This window comes from Psittacula echo, assembly GCF_963264785.1.
Source record: "Psittacula echo genome assembly, chromosome: 13".
In the NCBI taxonomy this organism is placed as follows: domain Eukaryota; kingdom Metazoa; phylum Chordata; class Aves; order Psittaciformes; family Psittacidae; genus Psittacula; species Psittacula echo.
Genome location: NC_137749.1, coordinates 4,134,266 through 4,156,290, shown reverse-complemented (window position 1 = coordinate 4,156,290; position 22,025 = coordinate 4,134,266). Strand labels below are relative to the sequence as shown.

Genomic DNA, 22,025 nt, shown 5'->3' with positions numbered 1-22,025 from the left:
GTGGTTTTGAATATTGTTTGTGTCACCACTTCCCTTGCTGACCTGCCACAGATGACACGTCTCCAGCACAGTCTGGGGCCAGCTCCAGCTCCCTAGCATACAGAAACTCCTGATTTGGGGTAAAACACTGGACTTCTCTCCCTTTTCCCACTGCAAGCAAAGCCAGTTCACCTCAATCAGATTTTTCTCAAGCAGCAGAACACCAGCTTGAACACCGTCACATCCTACTAACACTGATATAAGTGAGACCTTTTAAAAGGCCTGAGGAAGACAGATTCCACTTTGTTGAGATAAATTTAGACACCAGAAACTAGGAAGATGAAGGAATCCAATAAACTAGTATTTATCTTTCTTCTTCATTTGAATAGAGTTCACCAATATATAGTACTATGGTTTTACATGCATGGCAACATCTGCAAACTCAATTCCTCCGAGTCACATGAAGACAAAATTGATTCACACTGTCCTCCTCCCACACTGAATGTGTATTCTGGGAGGGGAATCTTCCCAGAATGTAGTATTATCATTCCAAACCCAAGTTTTTGAATGTAAGTTCATGTGACATATACCCAAGATCCATGACATACAGCAACTGGAAATGTTGGGTTCTTTTCTGCAGAGCACCAGCTGCCTCCAGCTGGCAGCCAGTCTCTATTGAACTCAGTGAGAATGATACGAGCCTGGCTCCAACAACACAGAAAAAGAACGAGCCATCACAGCAAATGAGGAATGTGTCATTTTCCCCATCTTCTCCTGGACGGTGAAACAGAAGCACAAGGAAAGCAAGCAAATCACTCAAGGCCACACCAAGAATAGCACCAAAATCCCCAACCACAGGACATGCTACATACTTGTAGTAACAAAAATATATCTGTCATTGCATGTCACGCGAGCTCATTCAAACTAAAAATTTATCACTTGCTTCGGACTCCAGCCAGGTGACAGCAAATGTATCATGGAGCTGTCAACAAGCTGCTAATCTTGGCTGTGAAGTGTAGGAATACAAGAAGCTTAAAAATACACTGCTTCTTCACAAACCATAAATTTTGCTGGCTCTTTCTCACATACCACTGGGTAATAGGTCTACTCCAGCTATTTCACTCCCACCTCCTGCAGTTAAACAGTTTCATTTTGCATGTCTATTTAGAGAATGACAATCAGACATATAAGGTAGTGGAAATAACCCATGGGTATATAGATAAAGAAACAAATACCCTCTCTGACTCCTTGACTGTCAAGAATCTGACTGATTTAACTGCAAAGCCTGCACAGAAATCCCAGGACATACAAAACTGGATTTTCAGAGCCTCCACAGAAAAGATGGAATAATATCTCTGCCCATCTGGAAATGTGGTCTGTTGTGCTCTTCTGAGCAGAGAACAAAGCAACAAGAAGCAAACCAAAGACCTTTCCTCCTCTATCCAAAACCAAACCACGTGTCTAGGCTTGCACCTTTCAGAAGGAGTGCAAAAGGATGGCATAGTCCCAGGAGTTAATACTCAAGCAGTGATTTCAGTTTCTCCTAGCACATATATTTGGACAAAAATGTAAACCAGGGTGGGGGAAGGATCTTTGATTTATAAACACAGAAGAAGTTTCAAAGGATACTTCCTCACAAATAAGGGCTTGTTCATGACATTTTGGATTGGATGCATTTTTGGGAAACTGCAAATAAAAAGCAAACCTCCTCATTGTCCAAGTTACAATGATTTATGGTCAGCAAGCTCAGCCTGAACACTATTGCCCCTATAGCTGTGACGTGGCCCAGCTATATCAGGCAGTTTAACTTGCCATTCTTCACTTGCATTTCTCCATTGCCAACTGGCCTGGTGTACCTGCCATTCTTCATTTCCTGCTCCAACCACAAGCTTTAATTTTCTCTCCACAGCACTTACATAGCGCATAATTACAACTAATTATCGATCACTGAGGGATTACTAGTTGACAAATCCAATTTTCACACTGTTCTCAAGCATGACTGACTGTGGACCAGAGAGGATAAAAGGTACCTGCACTGCCTTGGAAACCCGTGGGTCTATAAGCTGTGTGGGACCAGCATTGTCACCATCACCATTAAACCCACCAGACCACAGTGGCACCTGAAGGCCAGTGTGTTGAGGGACCTATTATGTAAGATGCTATGAATCTACATAGCCAGTCCTCACCCCAAAGACTTTTGAAAGCCTAAAAAAAAAAATCAAGCCTTTTACATCTGTAAATGCATTCAATTTAGCTGCATTTGTACCAATTCTGTACTGCATTTTTGCACGTACTCTCCCAAGCAAGCTAACTGGCAGCAACGTCCACAGGAACAGCTTCTTTCAGGGAAAAACAGCACTCAATTTTTCTCAAAGCAAATCTTAACTTTGCATGCTTTGGTGCACTGCTGATCTCAACAAATGGGACCAATGAAGGAACGGTGAGTGTTGTGCAGCACATGTGCCCTCTCACAGCCCATTCATTAATGTTATTCCTTAGCCATGGCATTCCCGTTACCCAGAAATGAGGAGTTTGCCGTCACAGGATCTGTGCACAGTACCATCGAGGCACTGTGCAGAGAGCGCTTAAGAAAAGAGAATGAAAAAATAAAATCTGAGAGAAAAATACATGGAGCTGCTCAAACATCACTGAATGGAGGAAAAAGCCACGTTTCCATAAGCCACACAATGACGTTTTTCCCAGTTGTACTTCAATGGAGTTATTCGCATAATTCAAGTAGACACAAATCCCAGTGTGCAAATATCTGTGCTCTCATAGCCCAGTGGCAGCCCTTCAGCATGACTTACAACCAAAGAAATTGAAAAGTCCACTCCCCTGGTACACACAAATTGGTTTATTATTAGAGCTCATCCAGCACCATTATTTTTTGACAGTAAATGTGGGTTTAGCAGAACTGAGATTTCTGTGAAGAACATTTTTCTTGCAAATGTTTAACTTTTCTTTTGGGGAAAAAACCCACATTTTTGTTTCATATCTGTTTAACATGATGATACATTCCCCTTTCCCTTCTGTTCCAAAGGAAGCACAGCATCATTTAGAAAATGCTGCAGTAAATCTCCCTGGCTCTTAAAATAAAAAAACCTGAGACTGAGCTTCACATAAAGAAGGATTGCAAGTGCCTTACTAAGGGCTTTCTTCATTAAAAAAGACTCAAATCTATTCTACTTCTTGTCTATGAAAGTGAAATATGATTTTATTAAATGAAGCCCTTAATATGTTTGCTAAGACTCTGTCAGGCTGAACATTAACTACATTTCCATTGTTTTTCAAGTCCAAACAGCAAGTTGCTCTGTAAAGAGACAAGCTCACTTACAGCTACTTAACCTACAGGCCAATGAAGAAGTTTGCTTTGTTAAGTGCACTTGCAATGTCCAGCACACACAAGAGGCACAGAGCACTCATAAAAGGCACAGCTTTCAGGAATCATTTAAGGAAGGAAAAGTTAAAAAAGAAAACAAAAATGAAAAAGAAAGAGCCATGTGACATGCAATTTGGGGTAGCACAAGAGCACAAACCCAGTATCTACTGCCCGGGAGCACCCCAGGATGTGTGGAGGACACCCCAGCAGAGCCCTGCTCCTCCTCAGTAAGGAAGAATACCTGGGGGAGCCTTCCAGGCCACTGGGTCTCCGGCCCTCAGCAGAGGGTTTGCCCACAGGGTGCACACCTTGCTAAGTCCTCCCCGACAGAAGCGTTTTTGAGATGATGCATTGAGTCCATTCAGGAGGATCACAGCTGAAGTACCTTCCCATCCCAGCTGCGGCACCTCTGCCAGCACGAAGCCACATCCTTGCCCAAAATTATTCCCCTCCCGACCTGCAGTTGACTTTTGCCTGGGTTTTCAGCTTCAGACACAAGCCAGACACAAGTCCGCTCTGCCCTCTCCTGGCCTGCACACAGATCGAGCCTGTGCACTCGTCCTGAATCTCCCTTGCGGAGGCTCGGGATGGAGGGGTTACGGGTGGGCTGGGAAAAGCCCAGGCCCATAAGGGACAGAGTGAGAGAGAGAGCACAGGTGCAGCACGGGAAGCAGGCGCAGGCTGGCACCTCCCTGCCCACCAAACTCACCACCCTGGGGTTGGGTATTCAATTTTGGCCACCCCAAATGCATTTGCCTTGGTAGGAGACCTAAAGGAAAGGGCAGAAACATCCCTTTGGCTTTAGAGTCCTCATTGAAAAATACAAGTTTGGGGGTAGAAGGACACTGCCTTCCTCCTTTTGGAAATCATCTGCTATTTGAGGTGTATCACTGGAACGTGAGCAATAAAAATAGTAATGTGTAAAATGAAAGCAATGACAGACATTTCTTGTAAAAACACCACGAGACGTTACAGATAAAATAATGTTACAGAAATAGGCCAAGCATTAGAACTATTATCATCAACAACAGCACGGGGGACACAGTGGTTCAACAAAGGAAGTGAAAAATAGCGGATGTGATTTAAAAGGTAGAGAGAATCTGCACTGGCAAGTTGTAATTACTGAAGCTGAAACCCAGCCAGGATCCTGGGTAACTGCCTCCAGGCTTATGAAATTCCACCCAGAATCTTCAAATGACCAAATAACTGGGACCAGGGTTTCATGTCACCAACGAGAATGCATCATCCCACGGTACTTGTGAGCTCAGATGTCTACAACCAAATATTGACCTGAACCAGATCTGCTTTGCACAGTCATTTTTCTTCCCAAACTGATACAGCTGTAGGTTTCTTCCAGCCATTCTTCAATTTCAGCACCCTGTAAGCACCTAATGTGTAGTCAAAGGACATCACTCATCCATTTTACAGCTCCCCGAATGCAAAGATATCTACCCAATTTCCTAAGAAACATTAATATTGAAGTATGGCTTTCTCAGCCCAAGTCATGCAAGCTGAACAAAGTTCTCCTGACGTTTTATGACAAGGTGATTAATAATACCAAGAAGAAGAATGAAATGATACCAGATTATAAACTATTGTAAATCTTTCAGTCATCTCAGGAATAATGAATGTAGGAGAGCAGTACAGATTTCAACAGAATCATTGTCGTTTTCTTGTCAATCGAGCTGCTACTTATAAAACAGCAGAAACAGACGAACTCCATCTTAAACTGAGGGTGTAGCACATTCAAAGCAGGAGTTATAGGCACTTCTTTAACGTATTTTTCTTTTTTGAAAAGAATCAAAGAAACATCCTAAGCTAGAATTTCCAAAATTGTTTAAGTAAATTTTCCATCTGAAGCATCATTTCTGATCACTGCCCTTCCCCCCTCCAAGTGAAAGCCACAGTGACAAGGAATTCAGTGTTCCAGTCACCCAAATGTAGCTGGACTTGGAAAGCCTGAGCTGATATGACCTACTTCTTATCAAATATTTAAGTAAAAAAGTTTAAGAGTATGGTCAAAACAGTACTGGCCTAAGCATCCGCTGGACTGAAATAACCAAACTTCCTTGGGTTATAGAGTCAAGCAAAAAGCAAACACAAACTCTTTACAAGTTGTTCTAGAAATGCTGTTAAGTCTTCAAACCCTACCTCGAGACAAGGGCTCTGGCCTTGTTCTGCTTCTGGCTGCATGGGGGAACTCTGCACTCTCTGATCCCTCAAGGCAGTCCATCCCAGACGTTAGCTCAATGCAATAATTAATAAGTAATACTCCTGAATTTGAGCTCGTCCAACTCATACAGGCTGTTCCAGAGACAAATGAATAATGCATGTAGAAGAGATTCATTTTGGGGGAAAAAAAATCTAACTTCGGTTTGAAATAAAGCTCTGGTTGCCTTGGCAAAGAGGATTTAATTGCTGTAATCACTACATCTCACATAAGGTTGGTATTTGAGGGAGTCCACAGTACCACTATTCAGTATGTGCTCCATAGCAAATAAAGGACTACTGGTCCCAGGAGCACCACTGAAATACTTCTGGAAAGGTTTAAATTATTTTTAAAGGGTTATTAGCTTTGGCAAATGAGTCAAAAGTCATCTTAGCTCAAGAGCATAGGTACTTATGCCACATTATGGAGTACAGCAGGAAATGCCATAATTAAGACCGCACTACTGGTGTGACTGTGTGTCATTAAAAACAGTATCCAAAACATAACCGTTCCCTATCCATCTGTGTCCTATCCACCCACCCAGGGTTACCACTGCCCCTAACAAAATTCCCTGCAATTATCAGAAACACGAAGCCAGAGCACCGGCACACACATGTGCCTTGCACACAATCAAATTCAGACAGTTTTACTGGCATGAGCCCTAAGCAACTCCACGGAAGTCAATTAAATAACCCTTCTTTGCTGTGTGAGGGAAGACTCTGGCCAGGCAAATTAAATTAGAGTTGGGCCAGAGCCAACTCCCAGATCCAAACCAACCCAGAACTCAGAATGCATTTGGATCCTGGTCCAGATTCTCACAGGCTGCTACAGCTTCTCCCTTTCCCTCTGTCACCTCCCAGGATAGGACAAACTTTTCAGACCGTTCCCCCAGCATTACTTGGTGTGTTCTATCACCATCTTCCATCAGGGATCTGCATCAAAGTGCTCATACGTGTGCTTCCTGTGGCCATTTGGCACATTTTCTGCCCAGACCCTCATTAATTTGAGCAGATGCTTGGAAAGCCCATGAACAAGGCATCGCCTATCCCACACTTCTGCTTCTTCCTTTCCTACTTGCTGCCTGCTCGGACCGGTGCAATTAGAGATGGGGATTCAGCAAAAATGCGTTTGAGGACTCCTTCATTAATGCCACAAAAGCTTGGGCCACACAGTGAGAAAACAACAACCAAGAAAGTTCCCTTGGCAGGAACATTTTTAAAAGGATACGGTGGGGAGGGGAAGGTATATTTTGGTCCCAGTGAGCAACTTAAAAGCACATCAGGAGCAGAGAGAGAGCTGCTAGAACCATGCCCAGCGGCTCACAGTGATAAGGGTGACAAATCTGCCCAACAAACATGGGTCTGCTTGAATATGGCACTCACAACAGCATCTTCCTCACTGTGATACCTCTGGAAATTCTACTGCTCTGACCAATTCCACAGCATCTCTGCAAGGATTCCAAGGAGAACATATTTTAGAGATGTTTTCCTCAACGCAGGATGAAGCACTTCCATACAGGCTACTGACATCCAGCACTGCTCAGGGCATAGGGCTTTTAAATGGCACAGTGAAAGCTGGGAGATAAGAGCTGAACCTTGCCATGCAGGAGCAGCTCCCTGTGTTCTGGGAAGCTCGGGAAGAGCTCCTGCTGCAGTCCCCCCATGCGAAAGAGCACTGGCTCCACTGCATGGGGGCTTTCTGTAGCCCTGCATCACCTTCCTTGCACTGCCTCGCTCCTCACTGCCCACACAGTGTTGGAGGGCTGGCAGCCAAATACTGCAAGAAGTGAAATAGCTTTAACTGTAAGCACCATTTGCTGTGCCTCAGGATGGCAGACTCATTTGTCACTGTTTTCTTCTCCTGCAGCTCTTTTGATTCATCTGGGATCCAATAACTTTGTTAATATGATTTCTTTCATACCCTGGCCGAGTACAGCATCCGAGGCACACATGGCAATATATGAAGCTTAAAATACCTCACATGAAGCACAGGTCCCTGCTCTGCTTTGTCCAAAACCATTTCTTACAAGTCCTTTATTGACATAAATTGTAGGGGGGGGAGGCATAAGAGGAGCACCCAAAACGAAGAAAATACAGTGACAATTTTCTTGCAATATTGTGTCTCCTGCTCCTTCTGAAAGTCCCTGTTTCACAGAGCTGTCAGCCAACCATCACACCGACCTTCCTGTACCAGGCCATCCAAAACTTGTGGGTAAACACAAGAATGAAACCAACTCTCTGTTGCATCAGCAGGAACACGAAGAAATTGAGATCAATGTGTTCACTCAAAGCAATGCTTCATGAACTTCATGGGATAGTATTTTACCAGGATAAAAAGACAGCAACGCACGGTCCAAAATATTATCTCAGGAAGAAAGTAAATTTCAAAGTAGACATATTTTTATACTTTCAATACTATTCATTACATGCCAGAACTAACTGCATCAACGACCAAATCACTGTTGTGTCTGTCTGACTTGTTTAAACAAGATAGTGATTTACTGCACTGCCAGCTAATGAAGAGCCTACAAGAAGCTGATCAATGCCATCATTGTCTGGCAGCACAAAGCAGAGACCACTCAGCATATTGTCCAAAACAAAGACACCTCCCCCAGGCTCCTGGCCAGGGACTCACTCACTAGGACACTAGGCAAGAAGCCACAGCATGTCCCCAAAATTGAAATGATCACTCAAAGGCAGAACTATGAAAACATTAATCTTGCAGCTATCTTCCTTAAATTGCCCTTTGTGATACTGTGTATCTAAGCAGTTTTGTCATCTGAAGGCAGCTTTCTGTACGTTGTAATAGAGGTAACTGAACCCAGAAACAGGTGCTCACAGGCAAAACTGAACTTCTAACTCCATCTCTTCAGAGGCTTTCCCTTCCCATTTCGGATCTGCACCAATGTTAATCCCAACAAGGGGAAGGTACCTGTCCCCTCCTGCAGGCAACTACAGACAGGACAGCCACAACCAAAAGAGATTTGGGGAAGAGCAGTGACAATGCTCTATGCAAACTGGAGAGGCTGAAATTTCAGCAGCTCCTTGACACAGCTCCTTGTCCAAGAGCAATCACTACCCCACACAGCTTCATGTGGCATAGAAGGAGTTTGAACAGATACAACAAACCACAGGGGTCCTTTTAGCAGTAGTCTCCTCCAAAATCCACTTGCTTCTTCCCAGGCACACTCTGCATCACAAGTAGTTTAATGAGAGCTCATACCTTGCTCTCAATGCAATGTGCTGCATGTGCTGGCAGTGCTGTGCAGCTCCGCACCTGGCCCTGCAGCAACCACTGGGCTGTGCCGGAGCTGCCTGGAGTTAATTAGCAGGAGCTGTCATGTCGAAGCTCTCAGAGACGGGGATCAGCCAAGGAAAAAGCCTGTAGAACCTGAACCATTTAAAAATGTAAAATCTTTTTCCATTATCATCACCAAGGCTGCGCTTGTGTCAAGTCACATGGCATATTGGCACCTTCCAAATCCACAGGAACTGCTTTTCACATCATCTCCGTTTGCAGAGTACAGCAGTGGCTGCTAACAGGCTGGCAGACGAGGTTGTCAGGGCTTCTATTACAAACCCTATTTGTCACACATGTGCAAAACAATCTGATCTGTCAAACAAGATATGCTGCCACCAGTTACACACAGCACTGCTCACCCACTTGTAGTTCAGTCCTGCAGACACAGATGCCTGCTCACACACCAACTGACTTAAAATCAACATAACTAACTCTCTTTTTTTCCACTTTATGGTTCTGCATATGAGATACAGCAAATTAATTTACATAACATTGCCACATCCCTTAGTGCTCATAGATGCAGATGGGCAGATGAATGAGATAGCTGTGCTGCTGGCACGACTCAAATAGAAGAAAAAGTAGGGTTTCAAGGCAAACCAAACACCTTTTCCAATGGAAAGTGGGTCGTTATTTCATTGCAGCTGTACTCAGTGTTCCCCCACCATACATGTGAAATATTCTCAAGTTGTCAGTATTAAAAATAACTAGCAGCCACACTATTCACTTTCCCAGTGAAAAACACTGGTGAAATACACAGGCTAAATATTTATAATTCATCTAATTTTGCATTTTGGTCAACCCCTCCAACTCCAAACATTTCCCCACTCCCATGGGAGAAGGGAGCATCCCTAAGCCAGGAAGGGTGAGAGAGGAGGCAAACAGCAGGGACACTTGCTATAGGCTCCCAAACCCAGGAGCACAGCCTGCTCTCACTATCTCATCCTCCTTTACCTTCTCTCACTATCTCATCCTCCTTTACCTTCACAACACCTTAATAACACCACAGCAAGAAGCAGCTGTGTTTCTGGACAAAGCAGCACATTCCAGACCCCTTCTGCAAGGCAACAGAAGCTGCTGTCAGAAAACGTCTCAATAAAAGAAGAGCATTTATCACCATGCACCGGGATCCCGTCTGGAAGTGCTTCAAAGCCAATACTGAACTACTAACAAGAGCTTCTCGCTGTCGCATGGGGCTGCTGCTCTGCCTGGTTTATCCCTGTGAAGAGTGATTGCGGATGGCTGATTATTGTAGCAGATAGTTGACCTTTATCTAAAATTCCATTAAAAAGCTTTATTGACTATAGTCTTGCGGGGTCTTTCAGGATTCACTGGGTCATTTATTCACTGTCAGATATCCATTGGGTTTTAAGCTTTTAGGAGTGCTTGAGCTCTAAGGCGGAGCTATTTTTTTGTTGGTTTTAACTGGTTTTAAGACTGTATGAGGGGTGGTTTCTTGTCTTCTCCCTCTCCATTGTGGCTAGGGCAGAGAAGGTTATCTTAGAGCATATGAAAAGGAGAGAAAACCTGGCAGTGTGGTACAACCCCTTCCAGAGCAGGTTGGCTTGCGCACATGGGTGCAGCACTGTCAGGCACTGCCTGCGGGTACCTAGGGAGGATATTCTTTTCACTTGAGTCAAGAGAGATTCAGGTCTACCCACTTCATACAGCATCCTTGTGAAATTTGTAACTCCATACCATCATGCCAGGCTTTCATCAGCTGAAGCTACTTTTCTGGGGCCACGTGCCTGTCTCAAATGGAAAAGTGAAAGAATGGTTCAACCCTTTCTGAGAGAGAATTTATAGAAATGGTTTATCCAAGCTAAAAAAATTCTGGTGACAGCTCCCCTAGGGCTTCACAGGAGTGTCCTGAAAGATGTTACTCCCTTCCCTGTCCAGTGACAAAAAGAAAACAGTGGGAGGAAAACAACGTATGCACTGAATGAAGCAGGAGATCTGGAAACAAAATCATGTGAATTTGTCTTTGAGGAATGTTATAATGTGTATATACATGGGGACTGAGTTAAGGTTGCACAGATACCTCTGGCCTTTCCAGACACTGCAGTGCTTGATATTTTGTATTAGTATTACATATTACTGTTTCATTTTACATTTAGTTCAATGTACACTCAGAGAAGAGAGAAATAACAAATTTAAACATTCATTCTGGGTTTATTAAAATCTCTGCATAAACCCCAAACATTCCCAAGTGGCCAGTAAGGCTTTAATTCTGTAATTATTTCTACATCTGAACTAGCACTTCTGATGAATTTCAGAAGTCTATTTTTTCCCCTTTTCGACACTTTCAGTTCTGCTGAATTTTCATTCTAAAATGATGCCTCAGTTAATCATTCATTTCTCTCACCAGTAATAATCCTGCCCTCCTTCCCCATTCATACCAGCTTGGTTACAGGCACCGAAGGCCACGCAGAGCCTCCTCCTCACTCGCAGCCAGGCTGCATTTCCCACAGTCTGTATGCTCTCATTTTCTATGCATTTCCAGATCTAAAACCTTCTGTTTTCTTTCCTTTGTTTGCTCGTGGCAGCTATTGGCAGGAGACATCCTCTTAATGATCTTTTTCTGGCCTTCTAGACGACTGCTCAGACTTCTACAGATCTTTCATTATTAACGCAGAAGCCTTGCAAGCCAGTTTTAATGGCCTGTGCAATTTTTATTCCTTAGCAGGAGACATAACCTCCTCCATATGGATATATGTTTATTAATATAAATCCTTGATATCATTTTTCCTAGTGAGAATAATCAATAAAAGCCAACTGGCATGTATTACACCTTGTACTGGTTCAGCCAAAAATCAAAGAGCAATCTTTGCCCTGCACTACGTGGAGCACAGCAGAGCAAAGCAGCAGCTTTTCCCTGAGGTTGCCTAGGCACCAAGAACAGTGAGGTTTCTCTGCATGGTCCTGCCATTCCCCTCCACACAGAGGCTGCATCCCAGCTGCTTTCAAGTCTCTAGCCTGGGATTCATTACCTGGTTTCAGCCCCTTCCTGGAGATACTCCTGGAATATCTCCAATCTCTGGTTCTATTCTGACTGGCCTTAAAGAAAGGATGGGTTTTTCATGTTTAGTGACAGTTAAGGAATGCCAACAAACTCATGTTTTGTCTGTGACTGGACAAATTGTTGTCAGTGCTCAGCCTTTGTTACAAGCACATCCTCACTGATGGTGTCAATGGGGAGACTTGGAAAATGGGACAAAAGTATGCTGTTTATTTATAAAGAGAGTATCCTGGTTTCTTTCCTATAACTAAGGAGCAATTGTCCATTTATTCCATTAAACCTTTTCCTGCTGTACAAAATGACCCCCATTTTTCTTTTAAATACCCCCACTGAGTCTCAAGATGGAATTAAATAATAACACATCACAAAATAAATGCAAGCCATTCCCAGTGCTATTGAGTGAGCTTTCCTTCCTTCCTTCCAGTTAAGCAAGAATAGTTTTCTCCTGTCTCTTTTACAACTTCCATCTGTACGAGGAGACTTCTTCTGTTTAGTAAACAGTACAAAAGTTGGTGTCGCCCCTTCTTTAGCCCCAGTTTCTATCTTTCCTCGACTACTATGTTTCACCTAAGTTTGGCAGTACAAAAGGTAACAGAGAGACTCCTGTGCATCAAAACACAAACAGTACCGGCATATTTGTGACACTGATGCCTGTATTAGTCCTGGTGGAATCTCAAAGTTGTGCTTCATTTTCCCTTTTCTTTTTTTTTAAACTAGGTAGCCCATAAAAAAGTTTAATCACAGCAACACAGCCCCTTCCACCTATCTTTCTGGTTAACCTATGGTTAGTGGCAACCCATCAAACTTAATGGGCAAAATTTATGTTCACAGATGGTAAATTTTACAGCGCAGACCAGACTAGCAAAGCCACAAATTAATCTCTCTCCAGTATCATAAGAATTTCACTGCACACATGTAGAGATCATCTATCAACAAAGTGAGCAATATGACTGCCAAGTCTAGTGAGAGCATTAAATGCACACTTAGCCTCCAAATTGTGCCTTGTGACATACCTGGGTCCTTCACTGCACCATACCACACCGGCTGTACTGCAGTGTGAAACGGAACAAATTCCCCGGACCACAGCACAACCAGAGCTTCAGTCCATAATAAATTGTAGTTATTGAATGAAAACAAACAACCAAGGCTTAGCTTAACCAGAGCAAACCAGTTTGGACTGATGAAAGGGACTGGAAGTGACAGCTGAAGCTTCGCCCTGGAAGTGACATTACTGGAAGGACAGGAGCTTGCAGAGCAAGTATCTTCCAACTAAACCATACTGCTGAATCAAGAAAGTGTTTCCAATTGCTTTTCAGTTTCCAAGCTTGGTTAAAAATTCCACATTTTACCAAAATGAGGAAGAATCTGCTTTTATATGAGAACTGAAGTCAGTTTTGCTAGAACAAAATACAACATAAAATAAAATACTACACAACACAGCATGAAATAGTAAAGAAGTGCATAAAACTGAACGTATCTGCTCTTTTGCATACTGTCAAAGCTTAAAGTTGGCATCAAATGCTGTGTTGAGAATGACTTGATTTTGATCTATCATCTCATATAAGCCAGACTGCAGCTCACCCTGCTACACTTAGAATAGATATGATTAAAAACAATCAGTTATATTAGGCAAAAATATATTTCCCTAGGCAAGCATTCACTTGAATGTATTTTTCTCTGGCTATAACACACAGAAATTCTATGTATATAAAAACCTTCTGGGTTTTTACAGACATTAGCATTCAGCTGAAACACAGGGAAAGCCTGCAAGGGAAACTGTATAAATTAGATGCAGGCACTATAGTGATTGTATTTCCCTCAGCATAATTCCCTGCCTGCTATGCAAACTCCAGCTGAATAATCTCTCCATGGGCCCCAGGTATGTCATTTGAAATAATCATAGCAACAGTCGCTGGTGCTCTCTCCATCCTGAAGGACAGGTGAACCATGAGCAGAATGGCCTTCTGTCTCTTCAGGATTCAACTGAAGGTTAAATACAAACACTTGCAATTTCTCTGATGAAAAGCACAGTGCGAGCAAAGCCAAAAGAAGGACCAGATAGGCTCAGGCTGCATAGAGCCAATCCTGAATTTTTTAAGGAAGTACTTCTGGGCATATAAAATCATGCTGATTTATTGTAACAGAAACATCTCCTCAAGATTAACACTTTTCAAAGAAGGAAATCCCCATGGAAACCTGACTGCCTTCCCAGCAGCTCAGGAGCACAGCAATGCACACGCTGCAGGTCAGGAGCGTGCCACAAAGTGACTCCTGCCTGATGGCTGGGGACACGCAAGTCACAGAGGCTTGTGGGAGACAATGAGGGTTTCGGCAGTAGCCAGGCTCTTGTGGCTCCATCCTGGGGCTCCCGACTCCATCTGTTTCTGCTTCCTTGAAAGCCCACGTTGGTTGCTGTGCTCAGTGCTTCCAGAATCTACTTTGCTTTTGAAAGACAGCATTTCAAAACTAGCTCAGCAAGAAGTTTTTAGTGCTCTCCTGGCCAGAAGAAACATCAAGCCCCTAACCTGGCACCATTTGTTACAAGGTAGATGTTATTTTAGAAATTCCAGTGGAAAGAAAACATCCTCATCTAAGAGTGTCTCTAATACCTAGGGAATTTTATCTGTGGTGTGGCAAAGAGAAATAAAAACTGAGAATTAAGAGCTAATGTTAAATCTTTGCAGAGCCCTAGGCAAATTCCATAATCTCTCTTCTATAGCACTGAAACCCGACTGCTCGATGAGGTTGGTCTATCTACTGACAGTGGATACTGGACAAAACCATATTTAATGAACAAAAATCAGTAAAGCCATGTAAAGGCAAGAAGGTTGGGTTTATAGGAAGACCTTTCCTTACCCAAACCTTTTAAAGTCTAGTTAAACCCTATGATATTTCTCACATATTTCCCCCCATCCCTAAGTAGTGCTTGGGATATTGCGGACCATTTATTTCCTTCTGCCTGTGCACTGTGCTATGAACCACTTGTCCTGATTTACGCATCTATCTGCAGGTTTCTTAATATGCATCTGCTATTTCACAAACGTTGAATGATTTCCAAGTGCTGCATAAAGTTTGCTGTCTGTTTTCTCAACATCTGTCCCCAAAGTGCACTTCTATCATGTGCTGCTCCCATCGTTCTTGGATCAAAAAGTTGGAAGCAAGGCATGAATCTATTTGAGGTTTGTTAGCACAGGCTGCAACTCCTTCTTTCCCAAGCATCTTGCATTCTCACTGCATATGACACTTTCCAATTACCTTTTGGCCCTTCTATTCTCCCAGTCTGGCTCACATTTCTCTCCAAATTTGGTCTCCATGCAGCTCTGAACCCGCAGCCTGACAGCTAAGGACATAACAAATACACAGCACTAACCCTCAGGGTAGTTAGAAATGCCTGAATTCTCCTATTACAGTCAGAGTCACAAGTAAAGGTCAGTAGAAAGTCTCAAAGCTTAAAACAAAAATGGCCCATACAACAAGCAGTCAAAAGCTTGAGGAAGCTTGAGGAAGGATGGGCTGTCTTATAGAAAGACAAATGAAGACAACTTGCAAAGTTTGGATCCAAATCCTGGCTCTGCCAAAGACTTCCTACGCAAGCTGAGGCACGTCTCGTTTTCTCACCTCTCAGCTCCCTCTGTAGAATGTAACAAAATAGTTCCTCACCACATATGACCTTGTGCAAGATGTACCCCATGTACTTTGGAAAGATGGTGAGGAAGTTGATAAAGGAGAGGAAGCTTCACTGAAGACCTGGAAAACCCTCCTGCAAACTGTCTAGCAAAATGGATCACAGCAGTCACCCTGCCTGACTTAGAGAGGCAGAATAATGACTAGAAGCAAACAGAATTACAACAAAAAAATAATCATACAAAAATTTATAGCTCATACTTTAAAATCAACTCCCATGTTCAAAAAAGCGTCATCCACACAGATAATTACAAACTATTTATCATCTTCCCCAGTTGGAAAGGAAATGCTAAAGTTCTCTGAGGAAAACCCTGAATGCAACCAACGAAATTACATCTGACACAGATTTGCCCCTATCTGTGGGCTGTTCAGCATAGAGCACTTTAAAAATTCTCTTACCTTAATACAAACTGGTCTGCTAGAGAGTCCTCAGCCAGGGCAACATGAAAGGTCACAACGTCACCTTCTCTGACCGGGTTGAGTGGTAAGCGAATAACGATATTTTCATCCAGCCTCAGTGAAGACTGTTTTAATTCATCTTGATTTGGGTAAACAACAATGCTACCAATCCTCTCCATAGCTGACAAAGCCTTCTGTTCATTATCTTGACCTGCATGGATATTGTTTTCCCATTTTTCATCCTCTGGAGAACACTCCCCATCTGCTGTATAAATCTTATAGAAGAGCTCCACAGTAATCCCTTCCAGGGAGGTTGCTTCCTCTGAAACCAGGGGTGGAGGGGAGCTGAACCAGGTAGGAGATAATTCCAGCTCTGCAACACATAATCCCAGATGACCTGTCAACCTACAGCTGGCCACAACTTCTCTAGACTCCAGGAGAGCAAACATCTTCACGCAAGGCAACATCTCCTCAGAATTATAGTCATCCCAGTCCTTCCCCACAATATAGAACAAGGTTTGTATTTTAGGTTTGTTGGAATAGATTGAGCTGTTGATTATGTGAGATTTTAATTTCCAATTAAAAGTGAATTGGTTTGAGAAACCAAAAGATGCAGAAGTCAGCATGAGGTCCAAGGGAACAGCCTGTTCAACAGAAAAGGGTCCATACGTGGCATTTAGGACAGGTGGCAGTTTGGCTTTGTATATAAAGAACGAATCCACCCTAGACTGCAAGCTGGAGTTCCTCATGATATCCTGGTTGCCTTCTTTGAGGAAGAAGAAAGTATCAGCATTGCAGATTTGATAGCTTGCAGGGAGGTACGTTGGGAGGTTTGAAAATCTCTGTATGCTGTCCATGATCCCTCCTCGGCTCTCCACCACTGCAGGCCAAAGGAAACAGAAAGACAACTCTAATGGTTGCTTAGCACGCCCCTCAGTTTTCCTCGAAAGCAATGTATTCACAGAGATCAATACTGCTAGCCACAATTACAGAACAATCTGACACGGGTACCATGGAATAACACTGTTGGCTCAAAGGTCATACACTGAAAACATTCCACTGCATCAGCTGTAAGCTCCCTCTCTACCTTCCCCAACTAAGATCTACTTGAAAGCCATTAATCAAGACTGGAGAAAACAAGGAGATTGATTGGCCAGATCCCAGTTAAGTTTCAAAACTTCTTGCTGGTTACTCTTTGTTCTTTTAGTGCCAGATCAAACTTACAACTTTTCCTCATCCATGTTTCAACATACATAAGAATCTAACATACTGAATATTAATAAATCGAAACATTGTCGTTAGCCCAATGTCACTAACATAATGCCATGGGGGTTGCAAATGTGCATCACTCCCAGTCTACTTTGGGTCAGCAGTTGGGAAGTTAGTGGCAAACTGATAAAGGCTTTGTGTTCTTGAAACCCAAACTTATCATACACACAAAAATGGGATTTGATAGGAGTCTCAGTGGGATGGATTTATAGGCAAGAGTGAACTTGAGAGAAGGAGAGAAATCCTTTACACAAGAGTTTGCAGACGCTTAGAAAGATTTTCTGATTTAATTCCAGAGGAGAATGAAACGCATTTGGAAACCACAAAAGTTTCTCTGCAACACAATGGTCAATCCTCCAGCCGGCACTGAGCAATTTTTCCTAGGCAAGAAAAGATTCCAGAGGGAGGGAGGGATCAAACAGACGCCTTTGGTTTGGGCCGATCTCTAATTAATAGTGAGATACATTCAATCTGGGCTGTGAGTCTACCAGAAAGAAATGATGGGTCTTTCAAACTATCAATGCATACGCTCCAACAAAAAGCTGGTGAATGCAGCTCCAGGGACTGCCAGGGAAGAAATAAACAGAAACCAAATGAAGTAAAATGAAGCAGTTCCATAATGCACAGAGATAACAAAGGAACAATGACAGAGCCTAAGGTCAAAGCTCTTGTTGTCTCTTGCTGCAGCTTAGTGGAGATTTTACTGTTTGTCAGGACTGGGGAGAGCAGATACACAAGGCAGCAACTGCACAAACAATTACACCTGCTACAAGTCATGATTCAGATACTTGCAGGTACAATTTAGGAGGTAAAAGCTCTAATACTTAAGCTAACTTTCCAGGTTGTGTATTTTTAAAGCCTTCATTTAGTGCAGGCAGATTCCAGGGCAAATCTCATCCATTTGACTTTGCTCCACTTTTGTTCTCAGTTGAAAATCTGCTCATTTATTTTCTATGGCTTGGGATTATCTACACTCATTTAAACGCTTCTTATTTCATCACAATACTTCTGCCTTTACTCGTGCTGTATTTTGAATTGTGTGGAGATTTTTCTGGAATATTCTTTGTGGAAATGAGTAAATATGTGAAAAAAATACTAAAGCCTAAAAAAAATTCTCAGCAGAAAGCAGTATCAACAGTCACCTCTCCCACTACTCCACACAGGGATCAGATCAGGGTTTCCTGTCAGATTCACAAGCAAATGCAGTTGCAGAGCAGCTGCCATTGCAAGCACCCCACTCGAGTGTCCTCTTGTTTCTTACACCATGCATAAACACTTCAGCCCATCTCTCATAACATGCCAGTGCAGACAACACCTTCTGGCTGCATGCAGCCACAGTCCTGGGCACCCAGATGAAATGCAGAAATCCAGATGATGAGAAACTTCCTCCTCCCTTCCCTATGTGAGCATTGACTGGGCCAGCTTGGTATGGCATCACACCTCACATAGGGGACAACCAATTTTCTACTGGAGAAAATTAACTTTAGCCCTTCCTTTCCACATCTCATTTCACCCAGATGTGAGTGATGGGCACCTGGCGCAGTCCCTGGGTCCAGAGATCACAGTTCTCTATGGCAAGCCAGAAGGTGTGAGTAGTAATAAGCAACTCGGGAAGAAGACAGACATAGTCCCTCTAGGCAAGAGGCTAAACCAAGCTACAAGCAGTGTAAGAAGCAGGAGGCACAGGTGAGAGAGTGCAGAAAACAGCAGGTGCTGCATAGCAGGGATGGACACACTGCCTGTTAGCACCACATCAACCCACAACAGGAATGGAGGCAAAGAGCAGTAGTGAGCATCATTTACCAGGGGTCAGGTAATGCCCCACACCACTGCCTGCTGTGCTGCTCTGTGAGAGCCCCAACGCTCTTATCCCACCATTGAATAACAAAGTGCTTGGGAAACACGCTGCAGGTCAAACCTTGTCCTGTTCATCTCCCGCAGAGAAGGGAGAAAGAAGATCAATGCCAATTCTAGAACCAAAGTCACCAAGCGGTGTTTTAGCAGCTCCATTACTGCTCTGCTATTTATAGAGCACCTTGACACTGCATGGTTTGCATGCTGTTGTACAACTGTACAACTCAGTCACTGAAAGTGAACTTCGCTACTTGAAACCAGAGGCAGCAAGGGGAGGAAGTGTGTTGTTTCTTCAGTAAGGAGTCAAACACAGACAAGCACCCTCCTGGATTAGCTGTAGATAAACTGAACTACATTTGAAAGAAATACTTTGGGGAAACTGCATTTATAATGAAAATTGTGTAGCCATAAAGGCAAGCAAAGGATGCACAGCAGCAAGAGTACTCTCCATTGCTGGGAGAAGAGCTGAAATTTGCCTTCTCCCAAGACACAGATTTAAACGCTGACATACCTCTTGAGCTTAAAGAGGAACCATGAGCAAGGCAAAGCTTAAATGCATTTGTCTTCATATTATAGACTTTCCCCCTCCATCCTTTATGCAGATATTTTCTCTCTCGAGCAAAGATTTACATGAAGCTTAGAACGTACATTTTTCCCTTTCCTCCATTTCATTCCAGTGGCAACATTCAGTGCCTCTTCTCAGAACTGGCACAAGGGCTGGGATATCAGCCTGCTGTAACTCAAACAAAATGAGACACAAATTTTATCTGAAAGCTTATATGGGAAGCCATAAACACCAATAGACAAGTCTGGGCTTTGTCCTAGAACCAGCCTGCAACAAAATATGATATCTGAATTTAGCAACATTTAGGACACTGAAGGTACGTCTAAAAAGAAATACCTCATACGAAGGCAGGCCAACACTCCACCTTTTTAATTCAGTGCATCAGCATCACAGCATCAATCTCCCCACAGCAGCAATCACAAACAGGACACATTTGCAGCTTTCTGGTTTGCAACAAAGAAATGAATAAATCACCTGCTCCTTTAATAAGCACTTGAGCAAGATCAAAAGAGGGCAGAACATTAGATCAGAAGGTGGGAGAGTCCTAATTATGTAACAAAAGAGAGCAAGAGTTGAAGAAAAGTAAATGGAGGCTGAATGAGCATCCCCAGAGCCCAGTGCTGAAAACAGTCTGTTTCTCAGACTACTGTGGCACTGAAGGCATTGAGGGGAGATGGAGGGAAGTTAAGACATTCGATGAGACTTGGGATATTTACCTTGAATTTCTAAAATTACTTTTACCTTCTAACAGGCTTTCAGGAGGTGCTTTTCTCCTTTTAAAACACTTACTTGCACTAGCCAAATACCAAGACCCCTAGTGCAAAACCAGGTCAACTTGTCAAATCTGATTGCTCCCATTTCATGTCAAACCTCCTCGCTCCTGAGTTGGACAACAGCTTCATAGCTCAGCTCATCCTGAAAACTGAGTGCAGACAGAAAGGAAACACCCTTCTGATGTTTCTGAAGAGCATAAAGTTATCCATTACCTTTGGTTTTAATCTCACTGGACCATGGACTGATGCTACAAAAAGCAGCAGAGAACTAAGACACACGCAAAGCCACAGGTGTAGTTCACACTGTGCAATAAAAGTCTGCTGTTCATGTAACTCAAGATTTCATCCCAAGCTACATTTCTTAGCTTTCATACATTTTAATAAGAAGCAAAACAACTATCCTAGTAGAAGGCAGCGGTGGCAGTGGCAGATCAGCAATAACTAATGCATCTACGTTAAGCTGTAGCAAGAAGAAAGTCTTTAAAATTCATCATTTCGAGAGTAAAAAGGAAAATAACTCCTGATGGAGCATGAATCCAAATTTCACATCTAAATCTTCCCTGTACTTTAGCAAGCTACTTCACAGGAGCCAAGTCTTCCATAAGCCCTCAGTAATTCTGAAGCTGAAGGTGTGAGGAACAAGAAGTGTTTAAAATTGCAACTTTTGCTATTCTTTTTCTCTGAAAACAAACAAGAAATCCAATCCTGCACCTGGGGAAAAACTGAGAAAATGTTCAAATTCAGCTTTCCTGCAGCATCATCAGAACTGTAGCGTGAGATCATGCAGACATTCCTCTTTTACAAAGAGGAATCATTTCAAGTAATGTGGTGCCAGTAAGTACTATGATGTTACCCATGACTCATGCAGAGGCAATCAATGGCTTGTCTGTATAGGAGAAAAATCACCAGCCCTTCCCACCAGGCCTCGCTAAAGATCATAAAGAACAAACTACAGATGTACATTATTCCACTACAAAAAAATGGCTCTATTCATAATAATTATTTTGCTCTGGAAACGCAGGCATTATCCCTGAATAAAAACAAACTGTATCCCAGAATAGGGTGTCTACACAAGGGAAGCAATTCTGTAGCTGATAAATTATAGCAGAATAATTAATTCTGGACCAGCTGTGTAGGTCACTTTCTCTCATCCATGCAAGGGGCAACCCTTGATGCTATTTAAGGACTCCAGCCATGTGCAAGGTGATCTGGCCTGGCTACAGCTGGAGAAGCTCTGACTCTTAATCCTGGCAGCAGGAAAATGAGGAGGATGACTGGAGTGGAAATGTATCACGGGTTTAGACCTCATTTGAGCACTATATGAGTAGGATAAGTTTGGGTTGAGTGAGAATTTAAGGAGCCCAGATGAACACCCGCCTCACACTCTCCCTGACTCATTCAAAATTTAATATGATATCCATGGAAGGAGGATGTCACTGTTTACTTCCACATTCAGAGTCCATCCTGTGACTCATCTCCTCAGTTTTACATTAGGACGGAAAAGGAAGAGATAAACCCTCCATAGTCCTGCTGAGGAACAACTTCCATCACCTACCATTCAAAACTAAGCCTTTCTCCTTTAGTACTTGAGGCTGTTA

General features: G+C 43.0%; 1 protein-coding gene across 1 annotated transcript in view; it reads right to left on the bottom strand.

The window, feature by feature from the left end:
- The window catches only part of TMEM132B (transmembrane protein 132B), a gene marked incomplete at both ends in the record, with an annotated part of 233,740 nt that overhangs the window by 152,811 nt on the left and 58,904 nt on the right, over nt 1-22,025 (bottom strand). The window contains one exon of the mRNA XM_080628840.1: nt 15,967-16,846. Coding sequence (XP_080484966.1) covers nt 15,967-16,846 — 880 coding nt within the window. The remainder of the gene's footprint in view (nt 1-15,966; nt 16,847-22,025) is intronic.